This window comes from Corythoichthys intestinalis, chromosome 8, assembly GCF_030265065.1.
Source record: "Corythoichthys intestinalis isolate RoL2023-P3 chromosome 8, ASM3026506v1, whole genome shotgun sequence".
In the NCBI taxonomy this organism is placed as follows: domain Eukaryota; kingdom Metazoa; phylum Chordata; class Actinopteri; order Syngnathiformes; family Syngnathidae; genus Corythoichthys; species Corythoichthys intestinalis.
In genome coordinates, this window is record NC_080402.1 from 34,303,585 (window position 1) to 34,331,209 (window position 27,625).

Below are 27,625 nucleotides of genomic sequence, written 5' to 3' on the forward strand. Positions count from 1 at the left end.
TGGAGAGCTGCCAAAATTCCCGTGCCTTCATTTACTTATATTTAACGGTTTATATTTCTCTTTTATTGAATCGTGATTATTTTCTGCCTTGGATTTTTCGGAAGTAGTCGGGAATCTACAGAGTGGTAGTGGTTTGTTCATCTTTGCCGCAAAGTAATCTGGGACAGGGATTTAAACGGGCAGCACTTATATACGTATCTATATACATATATGAAAGCAATTTCCTGGATCGACTGACACAGAGAAGACGCGCAGGACATTTACCGAGTCGCGTCTTAGTATAATGTCAGGGACTATGCTGGGAAGCGGTGTGCGTGAAAGCAGGCGTTAAATTCATGGGTAACAGCACGATAGCTGATGATGTAAATATCATGGGGGGCCGTTCGTCACTTCGCGATAAACAAACATTGCAGTTATCAACATAGCAAGCTGGAAATAGCTAAATTAAACTGAAAACATAACAAAATTAAATTGCTACTCGATCGTAGAGCCGAGGAAGCGAGTCCATCGTCCATCTTTGGAAATGTGTGGTTTGTTTTGTTGCCGATGTTAGGGTCCGCAACTGCGGAAACAAGGTTGTACAGTACCTCAAAGCAAAAAACAACAGAGGGAGGCGTTCAAGGGTTTATTAAATACAAAAAAAATACTCGTCATCGCGGAAAAGGGGAAATAACATAAAGGGTCTGTGACAGTAGGTCGACTGGGATCAATAATACTAACGTAAGTGGTAGGCTGAGAGCAGCTAAGACAACAAAGCAAATACACTCAAATACCAGCACAACGTAGGGGATTTGAAAACAAGGGCGGCAGACGAACAAGCTTGCAAATACACAAAATTCGAGAGTACAAGGTGTTGAATTGCGCCTAGCAAGTTAATATCTCGGCACCCTTCTCTTGGAGCACCTGGGCTTGAATACAGTCTTGATAAGCTTGAATTGGCTGCAGTTACAACGTCGGGAACGCTACCACAACCGGCTCTGTAACAAAACACGATCTGACCAAAAGAATGTGACAGTCGATGCCGACCAAAAACGACGTAATGTCCGGGTTTTAAAATTGCACCAGCAGCCCTCTCCGCACAGAGAGCGCCGAGTGGGCTACACGGCACAAGTCTGTGAAAGTGTCCAACCCGCGTCATTGCCGGGATATTGCATGCGGGAAAGCAATGACGCAAGTAAATCCTGTGTCAGCTTACACAGGAATTTAGCGGGATATGTTTGTGAAAGGCGCTCAAGTTTGCTCTGTAGCTGATGAGGGTGGCGCGAGAACAACATCCGGGGACTCAACCGTTTTTGTTCTGATGCAAATTTAGGATTGGAACAGTATTCGGTCTGGCTCTGATGACATTTCACGAGCACACATGAAACAAGCACAGAAAAAACGCATGTTGAAAAACGGTCACAGAGAACGACGCAGTGCTCTGCTTCCAGCAATGCACTCTTAAACAAAGCATTACAAATGGAAATGGGGGAAAAAAAAAAAAAACAATCACATTTTGTTTTGCACATCTTCACAAAATTGGAATTTTGAATCTCCAAAGCTGCTTTTTTTGGTTATATGGGCGGATGTGTTTCTCTGGAGGAAAGATAAAACTTATTATAATTTTGCAGCTCTGATATTGTATTAGGAATCAGAACACACCATTGTCTCCAATCACAAACCTACACGAACAAACTTACACGAATCTTAAACCTCAAATTTGTCAATGGTAGCCAATCAGTGAATAAACTTTGGAAAAAAGGAATGTTTCCGTTAGCGTAAGCCCTCTGTCATATCTGACCACGATCAGCAAGTTTCAAAACGAACAATCCCATCTTCCATATTACTTGTATTTAAAAAGTAAACTGTAGACAAATGGTAACGCAACATGATGTTAGTACACCTGGTTAGGCATTTAAAAGCTAATCAAGAGTTGCCACAGTAATATACATCATTGATTTTCACTCCGCCTTCTTTGTTGACAACTCAATAGCATGTAATTTTGGTGATTGATTTTTGCTGAGTGCTATGATTGTTTTGTTTTCTATCAATGTTTCTAACAAGACCGCCAGGGCAATGCACTGAGATTGACTGGAAGAAAGTCTCTTCTCTTAAAAAGAAATGTTCCTTGTGCGCTACCTGAGGTCTGAGTGACTATTAGCACAAGTCAGAAGCTATCAATTCATTAAACATTCATTCTTTACTCCTATTGCTCTCCTCTTAATCTGCTTAACCTCGTCGCCGTGTCCGTACGTCTCTGACACTTTGATGCACTCCCCCTAATCAGGATTCTACAGGGACCGCGCTCTCGTCTCGTTCCTTCGCTCGGCAAATATTACATTCCCGTCTTTCTTCTCCATTCCACCTCTGCTCTGCTGCAGAAATCAATGTGTCCAAAGCGGGACAGATAACCTTGTGTTTGAAGTACTGAGAGCAGAAGGGAGGGGGTGCTTGTCAGGCTGAGTGGTGATAGTGAAACCATTAAAGTCCATTTCTCTAACTTAATTCTTTGCCGCTCTGCAGGACACTTGAAGGTGCAGCACAGCCACAGCCGCAAGGAGGAATGAAATAGTTTAATATTGAAACGACGCCGCGTGTACGACGGTTTGCGGCCCTCACCTTGTATCCTTGGATGAGTCCATTCTGGGTCTCCAGAGGGGGCGTGTCCCAGCTCACTTCCAGGCTGGAGGGAGACATGGCTGACACTCGGATGGAGTGCGGGGCCACCGATGGAGCTGGAAGTTAAACAACATTGTGAGATGTTGAACCGGGGCGTCTTACATGTTTGAGTTCAAGGCCTTCGCAAATAGTATTTCTTTTTCCCAAGAATCCCACCATAATCCTAATGACAGTTGAATAAATAACTACCATGTGTACTCCTGAATCTCCCAGGAATTTAAAAAGGTTGCTTATTTTTGCAGCACAAATTATCAGTAATGATTATTATCTTGGTCTGTTTCTAACTAATCATCTTAGGCAACTCTATATGTTGGCAATGCTGTGTAATTATTTACATATTGACAATATATTTTTTCTTTTCACAATTTACTATTTTGTGTATATGCTGCTAGTAAAAACTGCATTTTTCATTTCAGAAAATAAATCGGAACCTTGACAGTGGCCCGGGAAAGTTGCTTCTCCATTGACCTTAGCGTCAGCAACAACAACAACAATGGAGTACAGTATATGTGGTAGTTACTCTTGCAGGGTAATGATTAGAGATCAATCGATAAGAGTTTTTCAGGACCGATACGATTATTAGTAGTTAGAGTGCTCGATAACCGATTTTTGGAGCCGATATTTATTTGCAGTAAAAGTGTTAAAATTGGCATAAAAAATGGAATAATGCAAACACTGAACTTCATTGAAATGCCAAAAGCATGTTTATTGAATCAAACAAATAGAAAAATAATAGCTATAGAAGTGCCGGAATTTCCTAGATTCAGAAACATCTCTTATGAAGTTGAATAAAAGGTTAACTAAGTAGCTCTACGGGAAAAAAAGTGTTGTTTCAAAAAAAAAAAAAAGTTTTAAACATGCTACTGTCCCAACGTGCTGCCTTCATAATGCGAATTATTTTTTAACAAGAATAACTTAGAAAACTGCTTGTCTCTATTAAATGCTTCATTGAGTGAGTCCAGTCAAATTCGCTCACTGCTGAGAACAGCCGTACACACACACACACACACACACATAATGAGTTGCCCCAACACACTAGTGTTTAACAAGCTCAACGATGATCGACATATTCGGCGTCTTTGAAGGTAGTGCTGCCAAGCTTCTCTGGCAAGATCAAAGTTTCAACGCCTGTCAATCATCGTTAACCCTTTAACACCTATTTTGGCCGAATTTGCATGCATTTGATGTTGCCTTTATATTTCAAAGAAAAAATTGTTCACAATGGCCAAGTTGGGTCCCTTTTTTAAGGACACCTTGAACTTCATGTCCAAACTGTTGTTTTCTTCACTGACCAATTATAATCCCCATTTTGGACCCAAAAAGACAAAAAAATCCCTACATATTTTTTCAAAATTTGTAATGTTGATGTCCCATTGACAACCAAACATGCTCGACCAACCGTTTTGAAGCTTGATTATATTCATTCAACTTGTTAGGATAAACATTCAATAGAAAAAAATAAGATTGAATAGTTTTATGTTTGACAATTCAACACAAACAGCAAGTATGGTCATAGGCGTTTTTGGCCTTTACACATACTATGGTCAAAACAGGTTATATACAGTGCAAAATAGTGAGAAAAAAAAAAATATATATATCATCTAACACAAAAAGGGCTTGGAGGATATCTCTTTGTGAAGTTAGGTATGATACCCATCACCTTATCTAAAGTATATACGTACATGCAATCAAGCCTCTTGAACACTCATCTTTATAAAAATTGAAAAGATTATAGTGAAGAAAAAAATATATATAACATTGAAAAAAAGTATTTTCAAAAATATTGACAAGTAGTTCAGTTCAATTCAAATTTTTCTGGGATACGACCCAATAAAGTTTATTTTTTTTTTTTTTTTGCGCACTCAATAAAGCTTCTGCATGAACAGGTCACGGAGCTGCGTCACACACAACGTCACGCAGCCTACTCTTTCACGCGCTGCTGTCAATTCTACTCGCCGAGACGCCGACTCATCCCAGGAAAACAACGACAAATACGGCTCATCCTCTTCCTTGAGTTATGAAATAATGCATTAGCTTACGCTAAATTTAGTTTTAGATTCATTCTGCACGTTTCAAAGTCGCTCGCTCAATCGAACCGGTGCACAACACCGGCCGTTGCTTGCTTCGCATGCCTCGTTTTCCTTAGTTGGCGCCTCGCTCAGAAATTTGTTAAAAATGTCCACATTCGGTTCGTCCTTCTTGACATCACAACGGCTCTTGGGATCTGTAGTTTTTTGTGCTGCTTTCAGTTTTGAAAAAGGATAAGAAATGATGGAAATATGGAGATAGATACATGGTCCATGCAGCGTTTTAATGCATATTTATGAGTGCAATAAAACTATAAAACTCAAATGACATTATCTCCCGTTTTTCTTGATCGATTGACTTCAAATAAAAACTGGTGTGGACATCAACTTCCGCACGTTCAAATGAGACCAACCAGCGGCACGTGGGTGACGTAATTACAGCGTGACGAAGCTTCAAAGACGACATGCGTAAACGCGTCGCTGCCGACACGTTCGGTGTTAAAGGGTTAACTTTAACAGGCAAAATTTGCAGTGAACTGCTGACCAAGAAAAGCAGCAGCAGGGAGAGTGAGGCTGTATGAGCATGAAGCATAAAAACATAAAAATATATATTTTTTGTCACGGGGGCACACACCGCTGGACTCAAATGCAAGAGACGATGGGAGAAGTGCAGTTTTATTTTACTGGCATGTGACACAGGTCAGCTTCAAAGTACAAAATAAAGTGACAACATAAAATCTTCGGCAATATAGACTTGGGACAAAAAACATGCGAACAACAAACTTACTGAAGACGGAGTATTAGCTTACTGCAACTTTTCTCACAAGAAAGACACACTGGCACAAGAAAAGGAAAAAGAGGGGAATTTAAGGCCTAGGGCTAATGATACACAGGTGTGGGCACTCAGGTGATTAAGGGGAAGGCAAGGCAAGACTGACAAAAGTGAACACTGAGCAACAAAAGGGAACCCACCATAATAAAACATGATATGAACTAACATAAATCAACGCAATACTTTTCACCCGATTCTGATCCTCTGAAAAATGGCGTGATCCCTAGTCCCTATCCCTAGTTTTAAATGGACTTTTTCATATCGGCCGGTAGGATTAAAAGAACGGCGGACACTGACATAAGTAAGATTTCCAAATATCAGTCTATCTCTACTAGAGATGATTCCCATAAATTACTTCTAAAACACTAAATGTTCTCTTCAGAATTGGCCTGATGACCAACCCAATCAGGTCATCACTTACGGCTCATGATAAATATTCACATTTTCCATATTTGCTACATGGTGAACCCTCCCAATTAAAGTTGGCCTGGGGCTGGAGCCTTTTGACCGCACTGTGACCACACATGCACAAGCAGTATGCAGCCATGCACCGGAGGCACACACAGAAAAATGCCATATCACCGCATTTCATCATCATCACCCTCCAGCCATTTCCGCCACCCCGCTGGAGGCTGCTTATCCTCGAGTCATTTCTCATCATATGATACGTGCGGCCTTCTCAAGTCTCCGAAAAATGCACAACCCCTCATGAATATGAATGTGCGAGATTGCGCACCAACACATATCTTGGCCCGTTTTGTTTTGTGTGGTGAAAGGTAAATATTGGTGAGACTTCAAGATGTGTGCTTCTCCACAGCACACAAGGCTGGTTTTCTGGTCTATTTGTCATTCAAACAGTGGCACACAGCCGCCCGCAATGTAACATTTAAGGCTCAGCTGCAGCCGGCTCTTTTGCCAAACAAACCATCTCTCCACAATTTCATCAGAAAGAACATTCTGGACTATTATTTATTGCAAGCTGCCAATAACAAGCTTAGCAGATCAGTCAGTCACTCTTATATTCATAACTCTGCTACTGTTGACACAAAACATAATGAAATATCAGAAGCGTGTGGCAAGACTGAACATAACAGTCATGCAAAGGTTATATTTGAAATGGTAATTTGACTACTATTCATAAAGGGAGGAAATAAAGTATGGTACAGGACATTCATGTGTTGCAGTAAAAAAAAAAAAAAAAAAATCAAGGATATAAGCAAGTTGAAAATAATTTGAAAAAGCAAAACGAATATGTGATCAAAAATATATTTCTTTTAAACATAAATGCAGTACATTGTAAAATAAATAATGCAAAATGAAAAAAGTAATCGAAAATATGAAAGAAATATCAATTATTAAAAATACGTTATTTTTATTTATCGTGATTTTTTTTTGCCATTTCTTTGGTTTTTATTGTAATGAAAAAATGAGAAAAAAAGCCATATTTAAAGACCCCATATTATGGATTTTCACCTGATTTAATTGAAAGATAATCAGAAAGATGACAATTGCCACGTTTACATGGAGCCAAATATTCCAATTACAATCGGAATATTTTTTCAAACCGAATAAATGTGTTCCATATAAACACCTCATTCGGAATGAACAGGCCCAAACCGAATGGAATTTCATTCCGATTCACAGGGGTGGAATATTCCTTTTCCCAAACCGATTAGAAGTAAAATTATATCATGTAAACAGGGAAGCGGAATGGTGTCTGGTTGCGTTCTTTCTGCGCATGCTCCGTACTGACGTGGTGACGTCACTCGGTGACGTAAGTAACGGCACTTGCAACATGGCTTCCAAGCACACGCACAGCGCACCCACACAACTTTTTAAATGAACGGCGTATCATTCTGAAGTTTTGTTTCCACTCGAAAAGTTAAAACAGCAGCTGATCTGACGATCGATCTCCATGTTTTGCAACGTGACGCTTTGTTTTGATTAATCTGCGCATGTCAGACGGCAGTTGTCAAACGTCCTTTCGGAATAAAGGCAGTCACATGTAAACGCTGGATCGGAATAGATGAAGTGACATGTAAACAGCTGATGTGAAATTTCCATTCGGAATGATTTGAATCGGTATGAATAAAAGTCAGCATGTAAACGTGGCTATTGTCAATGAAGGGAAACCCTTTAGAAGCAAAATAAATAAATAAAATGGTCCAGAAGTTGTGTACTTTGTTTGTAAAGTACTTTTTTTTCTTCCAAAAACCAAGTTTAAAACAAGCAGTTTCATTACTCCGATACGTCTATGTCACATAGACTGAGCTCCCACCCTCAACTTCAAGGTCCCGCTTTCCCCCTCCTTTCCTATTACGCTGCACGCACCCTCCAGCCCCGCACATGCATGTTGAAATTCAACCAATCAGAAGGAAGCAACTGCAGCCAGAAGTTGCTTTCTTCTGATTGGTTGAATTTACTTTATTGGGTGTCTCTTTCTTTTTCAGGGGTCAATGTATAATTGGCAGACCAACTAAGGCTACGTCTACACTAGGACGGATAGTGGCCTTAAACGTGTAATCAGTTGGACAACACGGCATGTCGGCTACACTAGTATGCCTCTAATTTGGATTAGTTGTCATACGGATAATGTAGGCGGGTAACATTACCTGCTGCCTAATATGGACTGCTGTCTCCGTACAACAATCGGATACCAAGGAAGTGACATGATGCAGTTGCCATTTTTAGTGTGGCATGACGGCCTCGTAAACAATGGAGGCGGACGATCGTGACGTGGCATTCCCGCTCCTTTTTTCTTTTCCACACATTTTTCTTGAACCGTCGAACTACTTTACAATAATATGCTTCAATTCAGTGCCCATTTGTTGTCCTCCCATCACGGATGACGCGGAGATGAGCGTTTTTTTACAGAGCTCGTCCCACACCTTGTCTCCGATCAGCCAGCTGTGGGGCTGCCCCCCCCTGGGGCCCCCCCAACTCAATACCGACCGAACGTGAGAATGTAAAAATCCGTAGAGGAAAATGAAACCCTGAAAAGTGACCATGCGGGGTACCCCTAGTCAAAGAGGCACGCGATCAGTTTCAAGACATTTCTGCCTGTCAAATCTCGCCAATTTCTGGATCGCCACTGTTATGCACAAGCACTCCTGGTTGCGGCTTTCAGGAAATATATGTATCGCCACATCATATGTTTCATTTGTCATTTTCCAAGTGATGAGAACGCAACTGAGCATCCCAACATCCCAAGTAACGATGTCAGGCTTTTGTTGTTTTCTAAAGATTTATTTCAATCACAACTCGGCGACTGCTCGTAAAAGCAGAGATGCTCTCCCTTCAATCTCGCTCCCGCGTGATGCGTTCAATTGCGTTTACAAAAAACAGTGATAGCAAGATGGAGTTCCCGACCCTTGGTCTAGAATGTGTAGTAATTTAGAAATTTCATGCCAGCGAGTAATGATTTCCCAGTTCAGAGGTAAACTGCGCGGACAATGATGTAACATACGAGGCTGCTCCTTTCAACGCATGCGTAGTTTGCGCAAATGCAGGGCTACCTTGCAGAAGCGGGGTCCTTAAACGCACCTTAAACGTAAGTGTGAACAGGGACAATGATGTAACATACGAGGCTGCTCCTTTCAACGCATGCGTAGTTTGCGCAAATGCAGGGCTACCTTGCAGAAGCGGGGTCCTTAAACACACCTTAAACGTAAGTGTGAACAGGTACTGTATAAAAATAGTCAGCAAAATATCCTTGAGAAAGTTATCCGTCCTAGTGTAGACGTAGCCTAAATGGTGCGTTAACGCTTCCTCCACGTTAGCGGTTCCTGACCATAGTGGGTTGGGCTGTTTTTGTTTTTAAATTTGCTAATGATTTTAGGCATACATTACATCACTAATATTGCCTGGCACAGCCAGACTGTTCTCCCTGTATTTTTCAAACACTGTGAGAATAGCCTGGGACCCAGCCCACTAATGGCCTCTCGAGCAAGAACAAAATCAACCGTCCAATCAGATTAATTTATTTGCGTGCCGTGTTCTTGACGAGCAACGTCACTCTTCTGTATCGGAAGTTGTCTCCACAACAACACAGATGACAACCAGGAGAGCCGAAAATATGTTCCAATTCACGGTAAAATAAGTTTTAAATTAATAAAAACACATAGACACAAGTCACTGACAACAGGCTGTCTCGCGCTAGCCATGTTAAATAAACTTCTCCGTTCTCCGCTCGCGCCGCGCGAGTTGTCGCTTTACCAACGTCACGTCTGCCAGTCGCTGATTGGTCCACTCCGCTGTCTGTTTGCTGTGGGTTGCTCCACCCTGGAAATTTGATCGGCTCATTGGTCGCCAGACTCTATAGCTGGAATAGTGGTGAGTCTGGTGTACCAGGCTATCACTAATACATTACATCACTAATCGACACACTACTATTGAGGCTAAGTCTATACTAGGACGGATAAGTAACAGTTTATATTTATTTAGCCAACACCAAATGTAAGCCACAATAACCTACCTCCTCTCCAGAGATGTTTTTAAACGGGGTAGTTTGCCGTTCAATTTAAACCGCTTACTATAGAATGGGTCTCCGTTAAAGAATCATAAAGAAAGTGATTAAATAGACGTGACTTTGCTGCTCCTTATTTTACTGTATATGTATGGAAGAACTACGGAACATCTGTAGTCATTTGTTACATTCAGAATTATCCACATTGTCATCTTTAGTGTGGCTCTACTGGATTGTAGAAAAATGGAGGCAAACAGTACATATGCTCCTTATTTTACACATTGAAGTGCTTGTAGTCTGTAGTCATTTGTTACTCTCATTAACGACAACACCATTTCGTTCGTTTACACTATGAAATGTTTACGGTGTGTTTCTTCTCCAAGTCCAACTCCAAAATGAGCTTACAATTTCTTTTAGAAATTCCTGCCGGCAAATGAGCTTCCGGTTCAGTGGTATACCACGCTGACAATGACTCCTTTTCGTGCATGTATAGTCTGTGCAAATGCGGGTTTACCTGTCAGCGGCAGGGGGTCATAAACGTTCTTTAAACGTCTGTAGCCAGGTAGGACGGGTAGGTGTCAAACAACTTGTATAAAATCATTCATCCTACCGTAGACGTAGCCTGAGTGTATTATGAATTTGAGAAGTTTTTTTTCTTTCCCAAACGTGGGATGAAGAAAGCGCCGAAACATTAAATGAACTTTGCGCAATAATAAATAAAAAGCTCCAGTTTCCACCAAGAATCAAGATTCTTAGAAATTTAATGCTGATGATGAATTCCAAATGGAGTCCATAAGAGGGCTGCAGGGAGGATGGTCCGGAAATGATGCAACACATGCAAGATTTTGACCAAATGTTGCAGCAAAAGCAAAACCCAATAAAGCGGACAGAAGCTAATGAAGCACTTTCATCAATGACAGCTGCCACCTCACAAAGTGTCAGATAGGATTTGCCAAGAAAAAAGTGACAGGTTTTCACTTGCCTGCCTCTCCAACGGACACCTCGACGGGTTCAGAAGGAGGACTCTCGCCGACGATGTTGTAGCTCGTCATGACAATCTGATAGCGCTTGAACTTCTTCAATTCTGAAAAAGCAAATCGAGAATAATTCATTGATGGGTATAATTTAGTCCCTCAGTACTTGTTAGATTTGACAGCACATAAGTTTTTCATGCCTCTTTTTTTGAAAACATTTCCAATATAATTTTTTGCTTCTTTTAGGATAAACATTTTTGAATTACCATCGGTTCTTGTCATTAGTATAAAGTATTGTAGACATATATTTATTTCGTTTTATTCATATAAACATATATCTGTTCATTCCACATCGTCACTCATAATCATTTAATGTCCCCATAGCACTGTGTTTTGTCTACTTTGTGAATACCGTGGACAAGTACTGTTTCGCTTACAAGACGAAGGTTACTGATACTAATGTAAAGAGAGTTCTCCCTTTCCCCGAGATCCACATTTTATTACCTCAAGTGTTTTTCCACTGTTTTTCATAAAGAGGCTGGCTCTTAATGGGGGACCAGAACCCGCTGCAATAAGTGAAAAACTGCAAAGTAGCGCACCCAAAAAAAAAAAAAAAAATTGTGTGTGTTCAATGTATTTATTCAGATTTAGCATTGGAAAGAGATACTGTGGGGCAAATAAGTATTTAGTCAACCACTAATCGTGCAAGTTCTCCCACTTGAAAATATTAGAGACCTGTAATTGTCATCATGGGTAAACCTCAACCAAGAGAGACAGAATGTGGAAAAAAACCCCGAAAATCACATTGTTTGATTTTTAAAGAATTTATTTGGAAATAATGGTGGAAAATAAGTATTTGGTCAGTACAAAAAGTTCATCTCAATACTTTGTTATGTACCCTTTGTTGGCAATAACAGAGGCCAAACGTTTTCTGTAACTCTTCACAAGCTTTTCACACACTGTTGCTGGTATTTGGGCCCATTCCTCCAAGCAGATCTCCTCTAGAGCAGTGATGTTTTGGGATTCTCGTTCGGCAACACGGACTTTCAACTCCCTCCTAACCCCGTGGCGTCAAAATGATAACAAGAACGGTGAGAAAAAATCCCAGAACCACACGGGGGGACATAGTGAATGACCTAAAGAGAGCTGGGACCACAGTAACAAAGGCTACTATCAGTAACACAATGCACCGCCAGGGACTCAAATCCTGCACTGTCAGACGTGTCCCCCTGCTGAAGAAAGTACACGTCCAGGCCTGTCTGTGGTTCGCTAGAGAGCATTTGGATGATCCAGAAGAGGACTGGGAAAATGTGTTATGCTCAGATGAAACCAAAATCGAACTTTTTGGTGGAAACACAGCTTCTCGTGTTTGGAGGAAAAAGAGCACCATACCCACTGTGAAGCATGGGGGTGGAAACATCATGCTTTGGGGCTGTTTTTATGCAAAGGTACCAGGATGACTGATCTGTGTAAAGGAAAGAATGAATGGGGCCATGTATCGAGAGATTTTGAGTGAAAATCTCCTTCCATCAGCAAAGGCATTGAAGATGAGACGTGGCTGGGTCTTTCAGCATGACAATGATCCCAAACACACAGCCAGGGCAACAAAGGAGTGGCTTCGTAAGAAGCATTTCAAGGTCCTGGAGTGGCCTAGCCAGTCTCCAGATCTCAACCCCATAGAAAATCTGTGGAAGAAGTTGAAAGTCCGTGTTGCCCAACGACAGCCCCAAAACATCAATGCTCTAGAGGAGATCTGCATGGAGGTATGGGCCAAAATACCAGCAACAGTGTGTGAAAAGCTTGTGAAGAGTTACAGAAAACGTTTGGCCTCCGTTATTGCCAACAAAGGGTAGATAACAAAGTATTGAGATGAACTTTTGGTATTGACCAAATACTTATTTTCCACCATGATTTGCAAATAAATTCTTTAAAAATCAAACAATGTGATTTTCAGTTTTTTTTTCCTCCCACATTCTGTCTCTCGTGGTTGAGTTTTACCCATGTTGACAATTACAGGCCTCTCTAATATTTTCAAGTGGGAGAACTTGCACAATTAGTGGTTGACTAAATACTTTCAAATGTAAATTGCGTTATAAATAAAATATATTATTATTATTATTGTTATTTGCCACACTGTACATATAAGACATGTTTTTTCCACATAATTTCCCAAAGTATAATGAAAAAAATAACAAATAACAAACAAATAACAAATAGTTTTTAAGCACTTCAACTGTAATAAATATTATAAGTTTTAAACATGTTCCAGTCCCACCGAATTATTTTTAAACAAGAATAAAGTACTGTACTGTAGTAGAAAAATGCTTGGCTTTATTAAATGCTTCTGTTACCTCCCTTGGCTGTGACTCCTGGAGTGACATGACACAGTGATAAAGAGCCTGTCTGTTCCAAGGCAGCACTTCATTGATCTCACTTACACACAATGAGTTGCCACAGCAACTGTTTAACAAGTTGAACGATGATTGACGCATGCGGCGTTTTTGAAGCCTGTGACTCTCGCAAGATCAAACACAAACATCTGTCAACATCGTTAACTCCAATTAGCAACTCCAGTGCACTGCCTGCCTGGGAATTGCTAAGATCAGGGAGAGGGAGGGAGGGAGCGAGAGGGAGACTAAGCAATCGGCTCGGGACAGCTCATCTGAATTTGATTTTTTTTTTTTTAATTGGAAAAAATCCGCGATAGTCTGAGGGCACAAAGTTTTAAGCGCGAAGTACCAAGGGATTACTGTATAAACTGTATGATCTCGAAGGTCGGGGCAGATCTACTTGGGGGCAATGCGTGGGACTTCCAGGGACGTTTTTCCTGATTCTTTCCTTAATAATGTTTTTATCTTAGATGATTATGGCTTTCTTTTTGTTCCTGAATTGGGTCGTCATCCCCTGTTCGTTAAGAGAATAAAAGAACCTGAAAAAAGAGGAAATCAACTTTTTTTCTTCAGTATCTCTTCCTATTTACAGTATGATTTGAACCATTGAATTCAGTTTTTCTCCAATAGGATGATACAATTTAGTCAATGACAAGGAATTCAAAATAGTGCATTTCATTGTTTCCAAGTGGCCCAAACTTTCCACACTAGAGGCAAATAGCACAATCTGATGTAAACAGCTGCAATAAACAAATTGCAAGTTGACCAGCGACTGTTTGATTTAAGAGGTTATCACTGCATTTTGGTCCTTGTACAAGCTGTGTGTTCATAAAATTAACTAAAAATCAAGCAATATGACTTACGTGTCAACTCAAACTCTGTTAGCGAGGAGCTGCTGACTGTCTTGAAGGTGCTCTTGGCTTTGGACGAGAAAAATTAATGAATGAGAACACTGATAAATGGCTTCTGCAATTCAATTCATTTAACATTTATCGACAAAAACTAGACTAATGCAAAAGGAGAAATTTGATAACCTTTACACATGGAACAATTAAGGATGGTTTTTATCAGGGTAGAGCAAAGTATGGCCACATACAATTCCCGGTATTTTTTAATTCAGTCCACTAAGCAGTAATGGTGTACATGATAAAGGGTAAAACTTTAAACAGACAGTATTTGCTCCCCATGTGATCTAGGATGGACCCGGCTACTGGTGCATTTTCAATTGCTTTAATAAACATAATAAAATAAAATAAGGATCTCACACATTTGTTTACTTGGCGCATAGCCACACTGGCATAATACAAATGTTCTATTCTGCTGCATGTTAAATAGCGACCAAACAACACAATAAGAATGTTATAAAAATTTATCTTGCGAAGTTGTGTTTAAGGTAGATTTTAATAAGGATGTTGTGTGTGTCATCGTACTTGTAATGTGGGCGTCTGTGCTGCTTTTGCTTTGCTGGACATTATCGACAGAGGAAGACGAGTTAAACGGCAGCTCTCGGTAATACAGCCGGTATCCCGTCAGCACACCGTTGATGTGATCGTCACTCGGCCGCTGGGGAAACACACAAAAGAAATCAGTCTCTTTGTTCATTGACAAAAAATTCCTTGTTTTGACGGGAAATTCACTGGAAAAAACGGCCACTTCAAAAATGTGAAAAAAATATCTTTAAAACAAGTTACTTCTTATAACAAATAGAATAATCTGTTAGTGATAGCAGGAAAAAACGTCTTAAAAATATCCTTTATTTCTTACTAAAATTTTTAAGGGGTTTTATCCTTTTAAGTGATTTTTTTTAACTAGAAATGACAGATTCTTGGCAAAACTGATTTTTTTGAAGTGTAGAGAAGCTGACAAAGGCGACCTCTAAAGAGTGATGAGTTTGAGTTGTAATATTGGACACAAATGCTGGTGACTTTGTTTTCACAGCCTCCTGCTTTAGCTATTAAGCCAGAAGAAGATGCTACACGACTTCTGTTTCAACAGACGCCTGTCACGCTACACGACTTCTGTGTTTCAACATAGGCCTGTCCCTCTACTCGCGCCACCATTCCTTCAATCGTCACTTTATTCTTGTTTCCCACTTTGATGAATAATGTATTAAACACAAACACACATTCTGCAGGGCTTTTATCACCCCCGGTGAATTATTAACGTCTGTTTGGACTTTACTTCAAATGTCTTAGCATGTCAGGGGAGTAGATAATGGTCAGTTAGGCTAATGGGCTGGTTTTAGAGATAGCCATAAATGAGATTGGTAGCACAGTCGGTTGCAAAATACACAAGTCTGTCTTCAAATATGACAAAACCACATGTGGTATACAAGCTGATCTGAAATGCTAACGCAAATTGATGTGGTCCCTTTGACTAGCTCATTCAATCGCATATCAAAGACACAATCAAGACGCCACAGTTGGAAAATTTTGCAACCAACCACATAACACAATTACATGTTTTCAATACATTATTGAAAAGTATTACCTCTTTTAATAAAAAGACGAGGAAAGAAAAACATACTATTAAATAATCATACTGTAGCACAGTACTTCTCAATACTTGTGGTATGATGATGCCTTCTCATGATACTCAAAGATTTTACAGAATAAATTGTATGTAGATAAGTATATAAATTTGACTTTGTTTCTTTAAAATCCAGTACAGTAAAACTAGTGTACTAGTAGGAATGTGACGGTATGAAAGTCTGACAGTATGCTAACCTTAAGCCAAAATATCACGGTTTCACGGTATTGCAACTACAGCTCTAAAATGTGTTACTTTGAGATATCTGGGTTAAAAAAAAACAACATTTTCCCATTGAACAGGATTAGTATTTTTCAAAACATATTAGAAAATTGGAACATAAGTATGATGTTAAGTTAAAAAAAATATTCTAAATGAAATTAAAATAAATGCAGTCCTTTAGGTGAGCCTAAACCCACAGCCACAGCTCAAAATTATTACCAACAGAACAAAAATAATTGAAATTTTTTCCATAAAAAACATGTGTGTATGACTCGTATCATGTTTACCTCATACACACACTCTCTTTGTCAACACAGACAGTTGCCAGAAAGAAAAAAACACCACGTTTTACCACCGCAAGACACACTAACCACGTTAACTCTCGTAGCTGGTGGGAAATGTTCATGACAGTGTTAACTAACCTATAATTTTGTATAAATCGAAATCATATTGGAGGTATTGCCTCCTCGGCAGCCACCTTCCGCAAACATGTTTTACATTTCGGATGGCCCTCCTCCTCTAAGCCGTGGCCATCTGTAACTTTTCTGTAGCCGAAGTATTCCCATACCAGCTATTTCCTTTTCTTCAATGGGGGAAAAAGTTCAGGGGTTTCACCTCCTCCAGCCATCGCGTCATACAGCTGACAGTCACTGACACTGAGCAACAACCGGTGAGGGAGGGTTGAGCCTTGCAGCTGCAAGCGAGGGATTTCTCCGTACATTTTTGTGATATAAAAAATAACCAATACGGATGGACGGTAAGACGAAATATTTTGGCAGTTTTGAAACCTTGAAGTTTTTAAACCACGGTATACGCTGAAACCAGTAATCGGCACATGTCTATGTACTTGTGTACTGTACTGGATTGAGTACAGTTCAGTTAACTTACTGTATAACACATTTGCAATTAATTATTTTTTTAGTTCGTGTAATAGTTAAGCTATATAATTTTTTTTGATGCCACGATCTGCCCACAACTGGTAGATCTCGAGCGAAGTAATAAGCAACCCTGTTGTCCATGAACACTTGGGCTTACTACTGTATTCTAATGTTTGTCATTATGGTGGTACTTGGAGAGACATTAATTTTGGAGGTCATATTTGGTGTCCAAAGTTATAGAAACACTGCTGTGGATAGTAGCAAGCCTGCAGTTGTGTTTTGAAAATTGGTTTTGTGACCTGAGGGCTGAAAAAAATGTAAATTATATCGATTAGTCACAGTAGGAGTTGACTTAGAAATTGACACAGAAGACCTCTTATACTGCATTCCAAGCATGCTCTATGCAAATGCTATTCCTGTAACAAATATTGATGTTCACAGTTTTATTACAGTAGTAAAAAAAATATAGTCACAACATTTACCTTCCACTGGACCAAGATGGAGGTCGTTGTTGATGGTTTAACTGTGATGATCTCAGGCGGCTCATCAGGAGCTGGAACACAAGCAGAGTACATTAATATAAAAAAACTTCACATCTTTGCAGCACAGTTCTGTGCTCCTGTTGTGTTAGTTATGAGCACATATATTTACCAGTAGGTAAAATCTACGGAAGGGGAAGGTTATGTATTCGGTTCGGTGCGTATGTCTTTTTGCATGATTGTGCTCAAGATAACTATGCATAAAGGGGTTTCTGTCAAGGTTGCATGATGTGTTTGTAATATGACATGAAAGAGTTCATTGGGTCAAAGGTAAAAGAGAATTTCACTTTTTAACTTGATGACATACAGTATTAGCTGATTTAACTGAAATTTGCATGGTAAGTAATATGATGAGAAGAGAAAGACTGATGACATTTTGGGGCAAGTGACTGCGCACTCTACCAAAAAATGGCGATGCTTTGAATTGGGTTACTTAGGCATAAGTGTGCCCTATCAGATTACTCCTCTAGTGTATTATATAGTGGATATTTCTCCATCCAAATTAACTGCTGAAAGTGCAGGACATAAGAAGTTATTATGTATTTCATTACCATTTTTTTCTCCTTCATTAATACCGTATCGGCCCGAATATAAGACGCCCCTGATTATAAGACGATCCCCTCTTTTTCAAGACTCTAGTTTGAAAAAAAGACTTTTTGAACACCAAATTAGTTCTTATACAGAAAATAATTACAGTACATCTGAAACAAATGATTATAACAATATATTTGAGAGCAAAAGCATGTTATTTTGCCTCATTCCAAACTTAATATCTGAACATTTAAATGTGTAAACTAAAGTGCAATCACATTCGTAAATGAATGGCTTCTGGTTTTTGAAATATAAATAAACCAATCTATTGTGATAAACAACAACATTGCAACAACTGCATTAACCAGCAAAGTGAGGTATAACTGTAACTGTAGTCTTGAAACAAATCTGAAAAAGGAAAAACATTGCAAGAAAATACAATAAAATAATGTAAATTGGTTAAACTTGTGAGTAGCTGAGATCTGTCATGAAAAACATTGCTTCAATGATATCTGGCGCCATCTAGTGTCATGAATGGGTATAAAGTCTAGACCGTGAATGTAAGACGACCCCCTCTTTTTCAGTCTTATTCCAATGGAAAAAACACCGTCTTATATTCGGGCCAATACGGTAATACTATCTAAGGAGAAGTATTTCCTAATACAATTTAATGTGCAATTACAATTGACATATATTACCAAGATATGAAAACCATTCCTACTTTATAGGTAATTTTTTATAGTTTCATAATAGTGGGAAAAAAACCTTCAATGTCATTGTATATAATGGCATTGTTGGTGCAAATAAATACAAATAAAACATAAATAATATACAAGTTACATAAAGTAAGCTACTGTATATGTGAAAAGTAAAAATATAGTTTGTGGTTCAACTAACACCCATTCAACTGCTATTTTTTTTTCTTCAGTAAAGTTGCATTTGACATTAGAGCACTATTTGGTTTAAAATACTGTCCCTCTAGCCTTAAATGAGTTTTGAGAATAAATTATTGAATGAAGTCACAATTAAGTCAAATTCTGGTCATCTGCTCAGTTGGCGTCCATTGTCCAGCTCTCACCATCTTGCAATGTTGTGACAGCATCAGTCTCCTTACTGAAGACACTGTGTCCGATGTCATTGGTAGCCAGCATCCGCAGTCTGTATGAGGTGAAGGGCTTCAACCTGTACAAATGCGAGTAAACACACACATCATATTTCTTAATAATTTCCATTTGCATTCACATTCTCTTCTCACTATAGTACCATTAAAGAAAAATGAGTAAATCAATGTCTGGCAAGGCCATGGGGCGACCTAAAATTGCACTGGTTTTAAACAGCTGGAAAGGGTCCAGAATAATAACAACGCACATTTCAAACTGTTGTATGACCACAATATCTTATCTGCATTTTCTCCTTTGCGCAAGGTGACTGCATTAGTATGCAAAAAGCAAATAGCATTACACACATTGAGAAATACCACACTTCGAGTCAGCACAATAAACATGCACTCAAAACACAAACTAAAATTTCAAAGCACTTTAAAATGGTTTCTTTTTTTCCTTTGTACTTGATGTTAAAACATGTACAAAAGGTTTAAAATAGTTGTATTAATTCAAAACAAAACATCTAAGTTATCTCTAATGGATACGTCATTACACTGCTTTTCATACCTACAAATCATTCTTCACATTCTTTACAAAGAGCCTGAGAAATGATGGGAGATACTGAGACTGGGCCAAAAAGGAACAGGAACAGGCCCCCGTGGGGTTGCGGGTCTTGTAGGATCGAAACTACAAAAGGCGTCTAGCTCAGAGAGGCTGGTCTTACAACAACGCAGTGGGACCATGTTGAGGACAAGTGCCTTGAAGTGTCTGTTCTGGCCTGAGGACTTTGGTGTTTTTGTGTTCAGTGTTTTCTCAGTGGCACACTCAAAATGTCCTGGTGGCAAATCAAATAATTACAAAGGTATAGAATCCCAGCAATGAGATGGGAATATTTCATCAGGGACGGATGAAGGACGCATCTACCGAGTTCAGTCCAGGGAGTAAAGCTTAGTTGAGATTACCATTGTAGTGTTTTTGGCTCGTGTTTCAACTGCCAGAATGTAAAAGTGAGAAGGCGACACCCAAAAACATGTCGAACACCATCGGACAACTGCTTTCAATACAACAGGGCAGATGAGAAAGTGTCAGATATTAAATTTCACACTTCCATCTTGACATCAAGGAATCCACTTTCCAGTGTTGTTAATCTTACTTTTGAAAAAGTAATTACTTACAGTTAGAAATTACTTCTGCCAAAAGTAAATGAGTATGTAACTCAGTTACCTCAACGTAAGAGTAATTAGCTACTCCGCAAAGTAACTGACGTTACTTTTCATGTTCTACACGTTATTACATGATACATTCTATAACGTCTTTCACATCAAATATGTTCATATTAATTGATTGAACTGTGTTTTCATTTAAAAAAAACATACGTAACCTTTTTTTACATATTTTAAAATTTCACCAATGCAAGAGTGTAGTGGTATACAAACTATAACCATGACCCCAATACAAAGGTACGTACTGGTGACTTGTGTGTACTGTCACACCCCTAATATATATATAGAATTTTTTTCAATATGCGAGTGAGGCTGTGAATCTCTTCCCTCTTCTGTCTTTGCTCTAGTTGTTATGATTAAAAAAAAAAAAAAAAAATCACACAAGGTTTATGAATATGTCATACAAGAAAGGTTTAGGGCAAGTGACTATTTTTGGTAATAAACAAAAACAAATTATTATATTGTACCATCTGCAAGGACAATTTGGTGATGACAATGCATACTGAACAGGAAAACAGACAATTATTTTCAATTAATTGTACCCACCTGAATGCCACTAACTGTATGTAACTTGCCACGCTAAAGCGAGAACGCGAATACTATGCTAATGCTTAGAGCCACCTAGTAGGGATGTCCCGATCCAGGTTTTTGCACTTCCGATCCGATACCGATATTGTTTTGCACTTCCGATCCGATACCGATACTGGCCGATACCGATACCGGCCTATCTGAGCATGTATTAAAGTTTAAAGTTATTTAGCCTCCTTACTTAGTTGTCAGACTCATGTTTAAAAGGGTTTTAGTACTTTTGATAACAACTAGCCAGCTGAATTAGGTGAGTTTGAATAACACACAATGGTTGTTAACAAGAAACTGACCTGTTTATTCAGTGACAAACACAAAACATTATAAATGACAAACAGAAATGGCATAGTCAGTCAGTAAAATGTGCAAATAATATTGTAAACTGTCAGTGGAAAATCCCACAAACCCCGCAAGTTATTAGATGCTTTTAATGTTTCGTGCATTAGTTACAAAAATTGTATAAAAAGCCTCTCAGGTTTAAATAAACGACTATTTCAGTATCAAGTTTACATTTTAAAACAGTAAATAAAATACTCCAGTCCCCATTCTGTATCAGCAGCTTTGAACTACATTCAATTAATTAAATTTTGTGAATCAACTGTTGTCAAGTTGTTAAAATTGTTCCCGTTATTCCATAATTTCCCTTCTGTCTACTATTGACATGTGAAAGTTTTAAAACTGTTTTGAAGATAGATTCAAGTCAAGATTTTGCCTATTTAGGAGTATACTGCTCCCCTTGTGTGTGTAAGCGGACACAAGTTCGCAGCAAGCCAAACTCCATTCAAAAATGAACGCGGGAGTCAGGAAGTAGCATCCAAGCTCCAGGTGCTTTTATTTAGCTGCACTGTCACATCCAAAAATGAACCCAGGTGAAACTATAAGAAATAGAATGTACAGAACGAAAATGATTGACAGGTTTGACTATCCATATGCTATATATGTCAAATATATACGAAGCCAATTCCCATACAATGCCTCTCAATATTCTAATATGCAAATGAAGCATGCAGCAGGTACCAAAGTTTACAAAGTGGTCAAAACGCTCCAAATATGGCACATAAATCGCTAAATACTATATATAAAAAATGTTGTACTTACAGACGATGCCTTCGAAGGCGCAAACAACACGACAAGTTTAGGATAGCGTGAGCATAGTAAACAATGCTGCCCAGCTCTCGTCAAACGGCGGACTGACGAAATGACTACAAACATGGCCTCCGCACTACTTCTTTCCTGTCGGACGGCTGTCAAAATAACAGCAGGGACGAAAAATGCACATGGTAAATCGCGAAATGAAGGGCAGAACAAGGAGTATTTTAGATAAAAAGTTAATTAGGTTCGCTTAGAAGGTTCACTACAACAGCCTACAAGGGAAGTCTCCTGCTTTAAGATGGCGACTGTTTACTAACGCACCTAGTTTTCAATGCATGTGTATGTCGCTCTGCTCTCTCCATGTCTCTCAAACATTTCTCGTCATTCAACCAAATTGTAGTAACACACGGCATCACATCCTCAGTAACGGCGTTGCAAAGATGGGAAAAGTAATTAATTAGATTACTCACTAATGACAAAAATAACGCTGTTAGTAACGGCGTTATTAACAACACTGCCACTTTCACACCAGAGGCTCCTAAACCTTAATCTAAAAGACATTGACAAAAACAGAAAGAGAAATACAACCCTTAGCTAACTTCTAAACAAAATGTGGATATTAGTGGATTGACTTTTGGGTTGAAATTTTGGGGCTTGCTACAGGTGGTGTAAAAATGAGCCCTTGCTGCCAATTTGACTGTGTGTGGTTATCGAAGTGTGTAATTGCAGGTATAGACACTGGAGTGTTGAGCCAGTCAGCCGCTTCTTCAACACATTAAGCAGCCAGCTGCCTTTTCCTAGGCTGGTCTTAGACTGCACCACGCCGCCAGATCGTAAACACTCAACGTCAAACCTATTTCCTCCTCCCTGGCGCTCCTGCTTTAGTTCTTTTTCCCTGTCGGTACGAGGATGGCTTGCATTTTTTCCTGCCAAGAGCCTTTCATTTTCAGGGATTTTCATTACTTAAAAAAGAAAATTTCAATCTTATATCCGGTGATTGAATGTTTCTTATTGGCACCCGAGACAATCGGAACTCTACTATAACATTTACAACCAAAGTATATTTAAAAACAAAAAGAGGAAAAGCGTCCTGGACAAAATGGCAGATGTATGCAGGCTTCAAGTTATGTAAAAATGTTTTAAAAAGTGCTTTGTATTCTTTTCATTCCATCTTAGTTGGTGCACCAAAGTTACCATTCCCTCCATATGTCTCTCTCCATCTTTGAGGTATCAATACCACTGTCCTTGGGAATCCAAGAATTAGTCAATCTAAGATCAATTGTTACTGGTAGTGATGCACCGATACCGATAGCAGAATCAGCAGAGGGGGCTGATCCGGCCCGAAATGGTGGTATCGGTGAGTACCAATAAACAGGGCACCGATACCATTTACCGGTCCAGTAACACTGAACGCAGCCTTTTTTTCTCCTGACACTCACTATACTCTGTGTTGTGTGATCACACGTGATTACTTTGTATGCCAAGCAGCTATCGCTATTGACCTGCTCCAGACCAATGAGAGCGGGCCAGTAGTTGCTCTCAACCATGGCCTGGGCAGCCTTTTCATATGGAAGAAAAACAAACTAGGAGTAGAAGAAAATACTGGCGGTTTCAGAATATTTCAGTGTTGAGTACAATGGCTGGGGATGGACCGCAGCAACCAACCCTGGGCAGTGGGACGAGTGAAGCAGCAAGACAGGTGTCCGAAAAAAAGCTCAGAAATTACTGTTGTCTGTAAACTGAAAAGACTGTTGTCTGTGACCTGCCCCTTGCTTTCTTTGTACGCTGTTTGCATTTGTACGTTGCTATAGATGGAGTTGAGTTATGTTGATGCTGGTGCACAAAGAGGGAGGCTAACAGAGAGACAGGGTGCTTTGGTCAAATATAATTATTATTATTACTTATAATTTCATGAAAGTTGCACTGTTTGGCCTTTGAGAGTTTTAAAACAGTTTATTCAGTTCATTCAGAGTTAATTATTATGAATTTATTTTTACTTTCTTACTATTGGGATATTATTATACATGTTTTAATTTCACAAATTTTGCACTATTTTGCCCTTTGAGAGCCAAAGGTTTATTTAACTATTGTCACTCATCAAGATGTGCAGTTAAAAGTTGTACTGCCATAATAGGAATGATTTCACTTCCAAGTATGTACCTCTTTGAAAAAGAAAAAAATATAATGATGTATCGGTCGATACTGCACAGCCAGCTATCTGTATAGACCCCACTCACATGACGTCACAACCACGCCTCCGCGCCATATTGTCTGTCAGCTCGTCGTGTTTACGCATTACCGCTACGTAAATTCCTCCTATGGCGTGTTTTTCTTCTCGTTAACATTAATAATCAAAATGGTGAAGGCGTGTGTGGCGGTTGGTTGCAGTAACAGAGAAGATAGACGGAGAGACTTGAAGTTCTACCGTATTCCGAGAGACCCGGGAGAGGAGAGCGAGATGGACTGCTGCAATTCGACGAGAAAACTTGGCACCAAACGATCACCACAGACTATGTAGTAGTCATTTTATACCTGGTAAGATGCATTTAATATATATTTGGAGGGTTTTGGGCTGACAACTTCAGATCATTGCGAGGCTAATCACCGACAACATACAGTTTCAAATTCAAGATGTTGATTTCTTCCGCCATCATTATTTTTTGTACAATATTTAGCTGGTACCAAGTGAAAGAAGCTGGCCTCGTCTACGGATCATCAGTTAAACAGGGGTGTCCAAACTTTTTGCATAGGGGGCCAGATTTGGTGTGGTAAAAATGTGGGGGGCTACCTTGGCTGATTTACGTAGAACAATATATTTAAACAATTTTTAGCAAGCCGTTCTGTGTGTCACATTTGCTTTATTATTATTTTTTAAATTCATAATTTCAACAATCTCGCCTTTGTGGCGTTCTCTTTCGACACTCGGGCTCTTGCGAAATACTGCTGCTGTGAAATTAAACTAGCTTCAAGTTGCTAGAATTTCTCGCTGCGTATCTTCCTTGTAATGTTGTTGTAAATGTCAGCGTGTGTTGTTTAGTAATATCGCGTCACATCGAACTCTTTGAAAACAGCGACTGTCACTTTGCAAATGATGCAGACACAGTTGTTGCGTATGTATTGAAGAAATAGTCCAATATCCACTTATCCTTGAAGCGTCGGCCATCGCAGTCAACTTTTTTTTTATTGATTGTCGCCATTTTAGAAAATTGAAAGTAAAGGGTCACACGGGGTAATGTTGCTTAGAGTGCTGCTCTTAAAGTTTTTTCAAAGTTTCGTGAGAATAGGCTGAGTTTCTGTGGACAAGATAGTTGTAGATATCAGGGTAGCAGTATGTCAGGCAGAGATGGCGAAGACAGCGGGTCGAAAAATATCGATTTAGGCATCAAATATGGATCTGGCGAATGGATAGACTGAAGCTTTTCCACAGAACGCCTTTTATGCAACACATCCAATGAGTTTACAGCGTCTGAAAGCACCGGGGCTTCCATGAATTGCACTATAAATTCCACGACAAATTGAAACCATTGAGAATACGGATAAACAATGATGGACAATATGGTGGCCGGATACAGCGACATGTCATTGTGTGACGTTGGTGAGTGGGGTCTATAGGGGCCAAAAAATGATATCAGTGCAACACTAATTATTGGCATATTTCAAGCCAAACAGACACAAATTTGCGCCTCACAGTTTGGAGGCCTAGTACGTACCTGTCAATTGTCCAGACAGTTACGTTGTGTGGGATATCTGCTGTATTTGGGATCCAATCGCCATCGGGCAGCTCTTTAATTTGTACGGTCAAGTATCTTACTGGGGAGGAACCAGAGCTGCCCATAACCCAGTGAAGGCGCAGCCGACGTGCTTCCACCCCATCCTGTGGAACTGACAACTTCCTAGGTGGCTGTGGACGCTCTGTAAATATGAAGAAGGACAGTAAATAGGAAATCATGAGAGAGAAATTCTGATTATACCATGTTTTTTCCTCATGTGTGCATTCATCAGATATGCGTGACTGCATGCTCTTGCATACATTTTATGAGGTCATTTACTTATACATGTAAGTGAAAATGAATCAGGAAACAGGATATTTTCTTTTCATGACTTATGTTCCACAAATTAAATTTAATTGAGTGGAAAGCAGAAGAGGTAGAAGTGACAGGCAACATTACAGAGATATTTTTACCAATGATGCGGAGAGCATCCCAATACAGAGGTTGTATAAAATACATACTTACGATAAGTACAAATAATATATCTGTCTGTCTGCCTTTAGTATGCTGCATTAATTTTCCTCTACAAATTGTATATACTGTATATGTATAGTACAACCACATATACGATATTATATCTTATAAGGAAACATCACATACCAACTCAATGCCGTGATGATAAATTACTATTTTAGCGTAATACACTGCGGTATCAAAACAATCTAGCATGGCAATGTATCACAGAACAAATGGATTGTAGGCTATTTAATACATTTCATGACCTACAGTATAGTACACACTTAGACTTGATACATCACATGATCAAAATCTTGTATTGATTCCTCTAAATTCTGACCCTATACTTTGTGATACAAACACAAGACATTTTGATTGCCATAATAGGCATGGCAGTCTTGATATAATTCATTGCAAAGATGACTTTGCATCTGTAGGACAATTAATCCCACTACCAATATCATGCATGAAAATGTAAGTACCTACGTAATAATGCAATAATTATCATTTGTTGGATGACGGGGCGTTTCAGACAAGGCTTTGGTCATTTTCGGGCACAGGCGCAAGTCTTTGCTTTGTGTGAACATGACTGTTTGCATTGTATTACCAGGCTTTAATTCATTCCATTTCAGAGCGGCACGTTTGCTGGTGCACAAATTCTCACTTGTAAAGGGCAATCTAGAAAAACACACTCTCACTGGGTCGGCACACCTACTGTATATTGACACAGACCAGTCTACCAGATTCCAAAAGGCGCACACAAAACCAGCACAAAAATACATTTCCCTCACATTACATGCCAGGGCGCACGGGAAAAGTCTACAAATATAGAGCTCATTGTACAATTTTGTAAAAGTATTTAAAAAAAAACAACATTTTAACATATATTGAAGTTAGTGGTGTCAAATTTATCGCGTTAACGGGCAGTAATTTTTAAAATTAATCACGTTAAAATATTTGACACATTTGCATAATGCATGTGCGGAATGACCCGCTCGTGCATAGCTCTCAAACAGATTATAATGACGCCGTTTTTTGCACATTGAGAGCTAAGAGGCGTTCAGTGGACCGCACCGTTTATTGGCATAAGCTTCGGCAACTCCTTCACAACAAACATAAGTATCATTTTGTGAAAGCACAACAAAAATAATGTTCGTATCTCTCGCAAAAAAAAAAAACAAAGTTCGTTCCCAATCAAAATAGATATGCAAAATACACATAAAACTGACTCAGACTTTGGTCAAACTCTATTCAAATATTTTGTTTAGCTCAACAAATACACTGGATGGCAATATTTAGTCACAATATACAAACTGTCAGTGGTCTTGTACGTTGTGAAGCCAGCACTCAA

General features: G+C 39.3%; 1 protein-coding gene across 4 annotated transcripts in view; it reads right to left on the reverse strand.

Annotated features, from left to right (window-relative positions):
* Window positions 1-27,625, reverse strand: part of sdk1b (sidekick cell adhesion molecule 1b) — a 620,017-nt gene that overhangs the window by 23,992 nt on the left and 568,400 nt on the right. For all 4 annotated transcript variants that reach the window (XM_057843728.1, XM_057843727.1, XM_057843730.1 and 1 more), the window contains 7 exons: window positions 25,759-25,960; window positions 19,124-19,227; window positions 17,458-17,528; window positions 14,777-14,909; window positions 14,210-14,266; window positions 10,965-11,066; window positions 2,599-2,714 (listed from right to left, as the gene is read on the reverse strand). In XM_057843728.1, coding sequence (XP_057699711.1) covers window positions 2,599-2,714; window positions 10,965-11,066; window positions 14,210-14,266; window positions 14,777-14,909; window positions 17,458-17,528; window positions 19,124-19,227; window positions 25,759-25,960 — 785 coding nt within the window. The remainder of the gene's footprint in view (window positions 1-2,598; window positions 2,715-10,964; window positions 11,067-14,209; window positions 14,267-14,776; window positions 14,910-17,457; window positions 17,529-19,123; window positions 19,228-25,758; window positions 25,961-27,625) is intronic.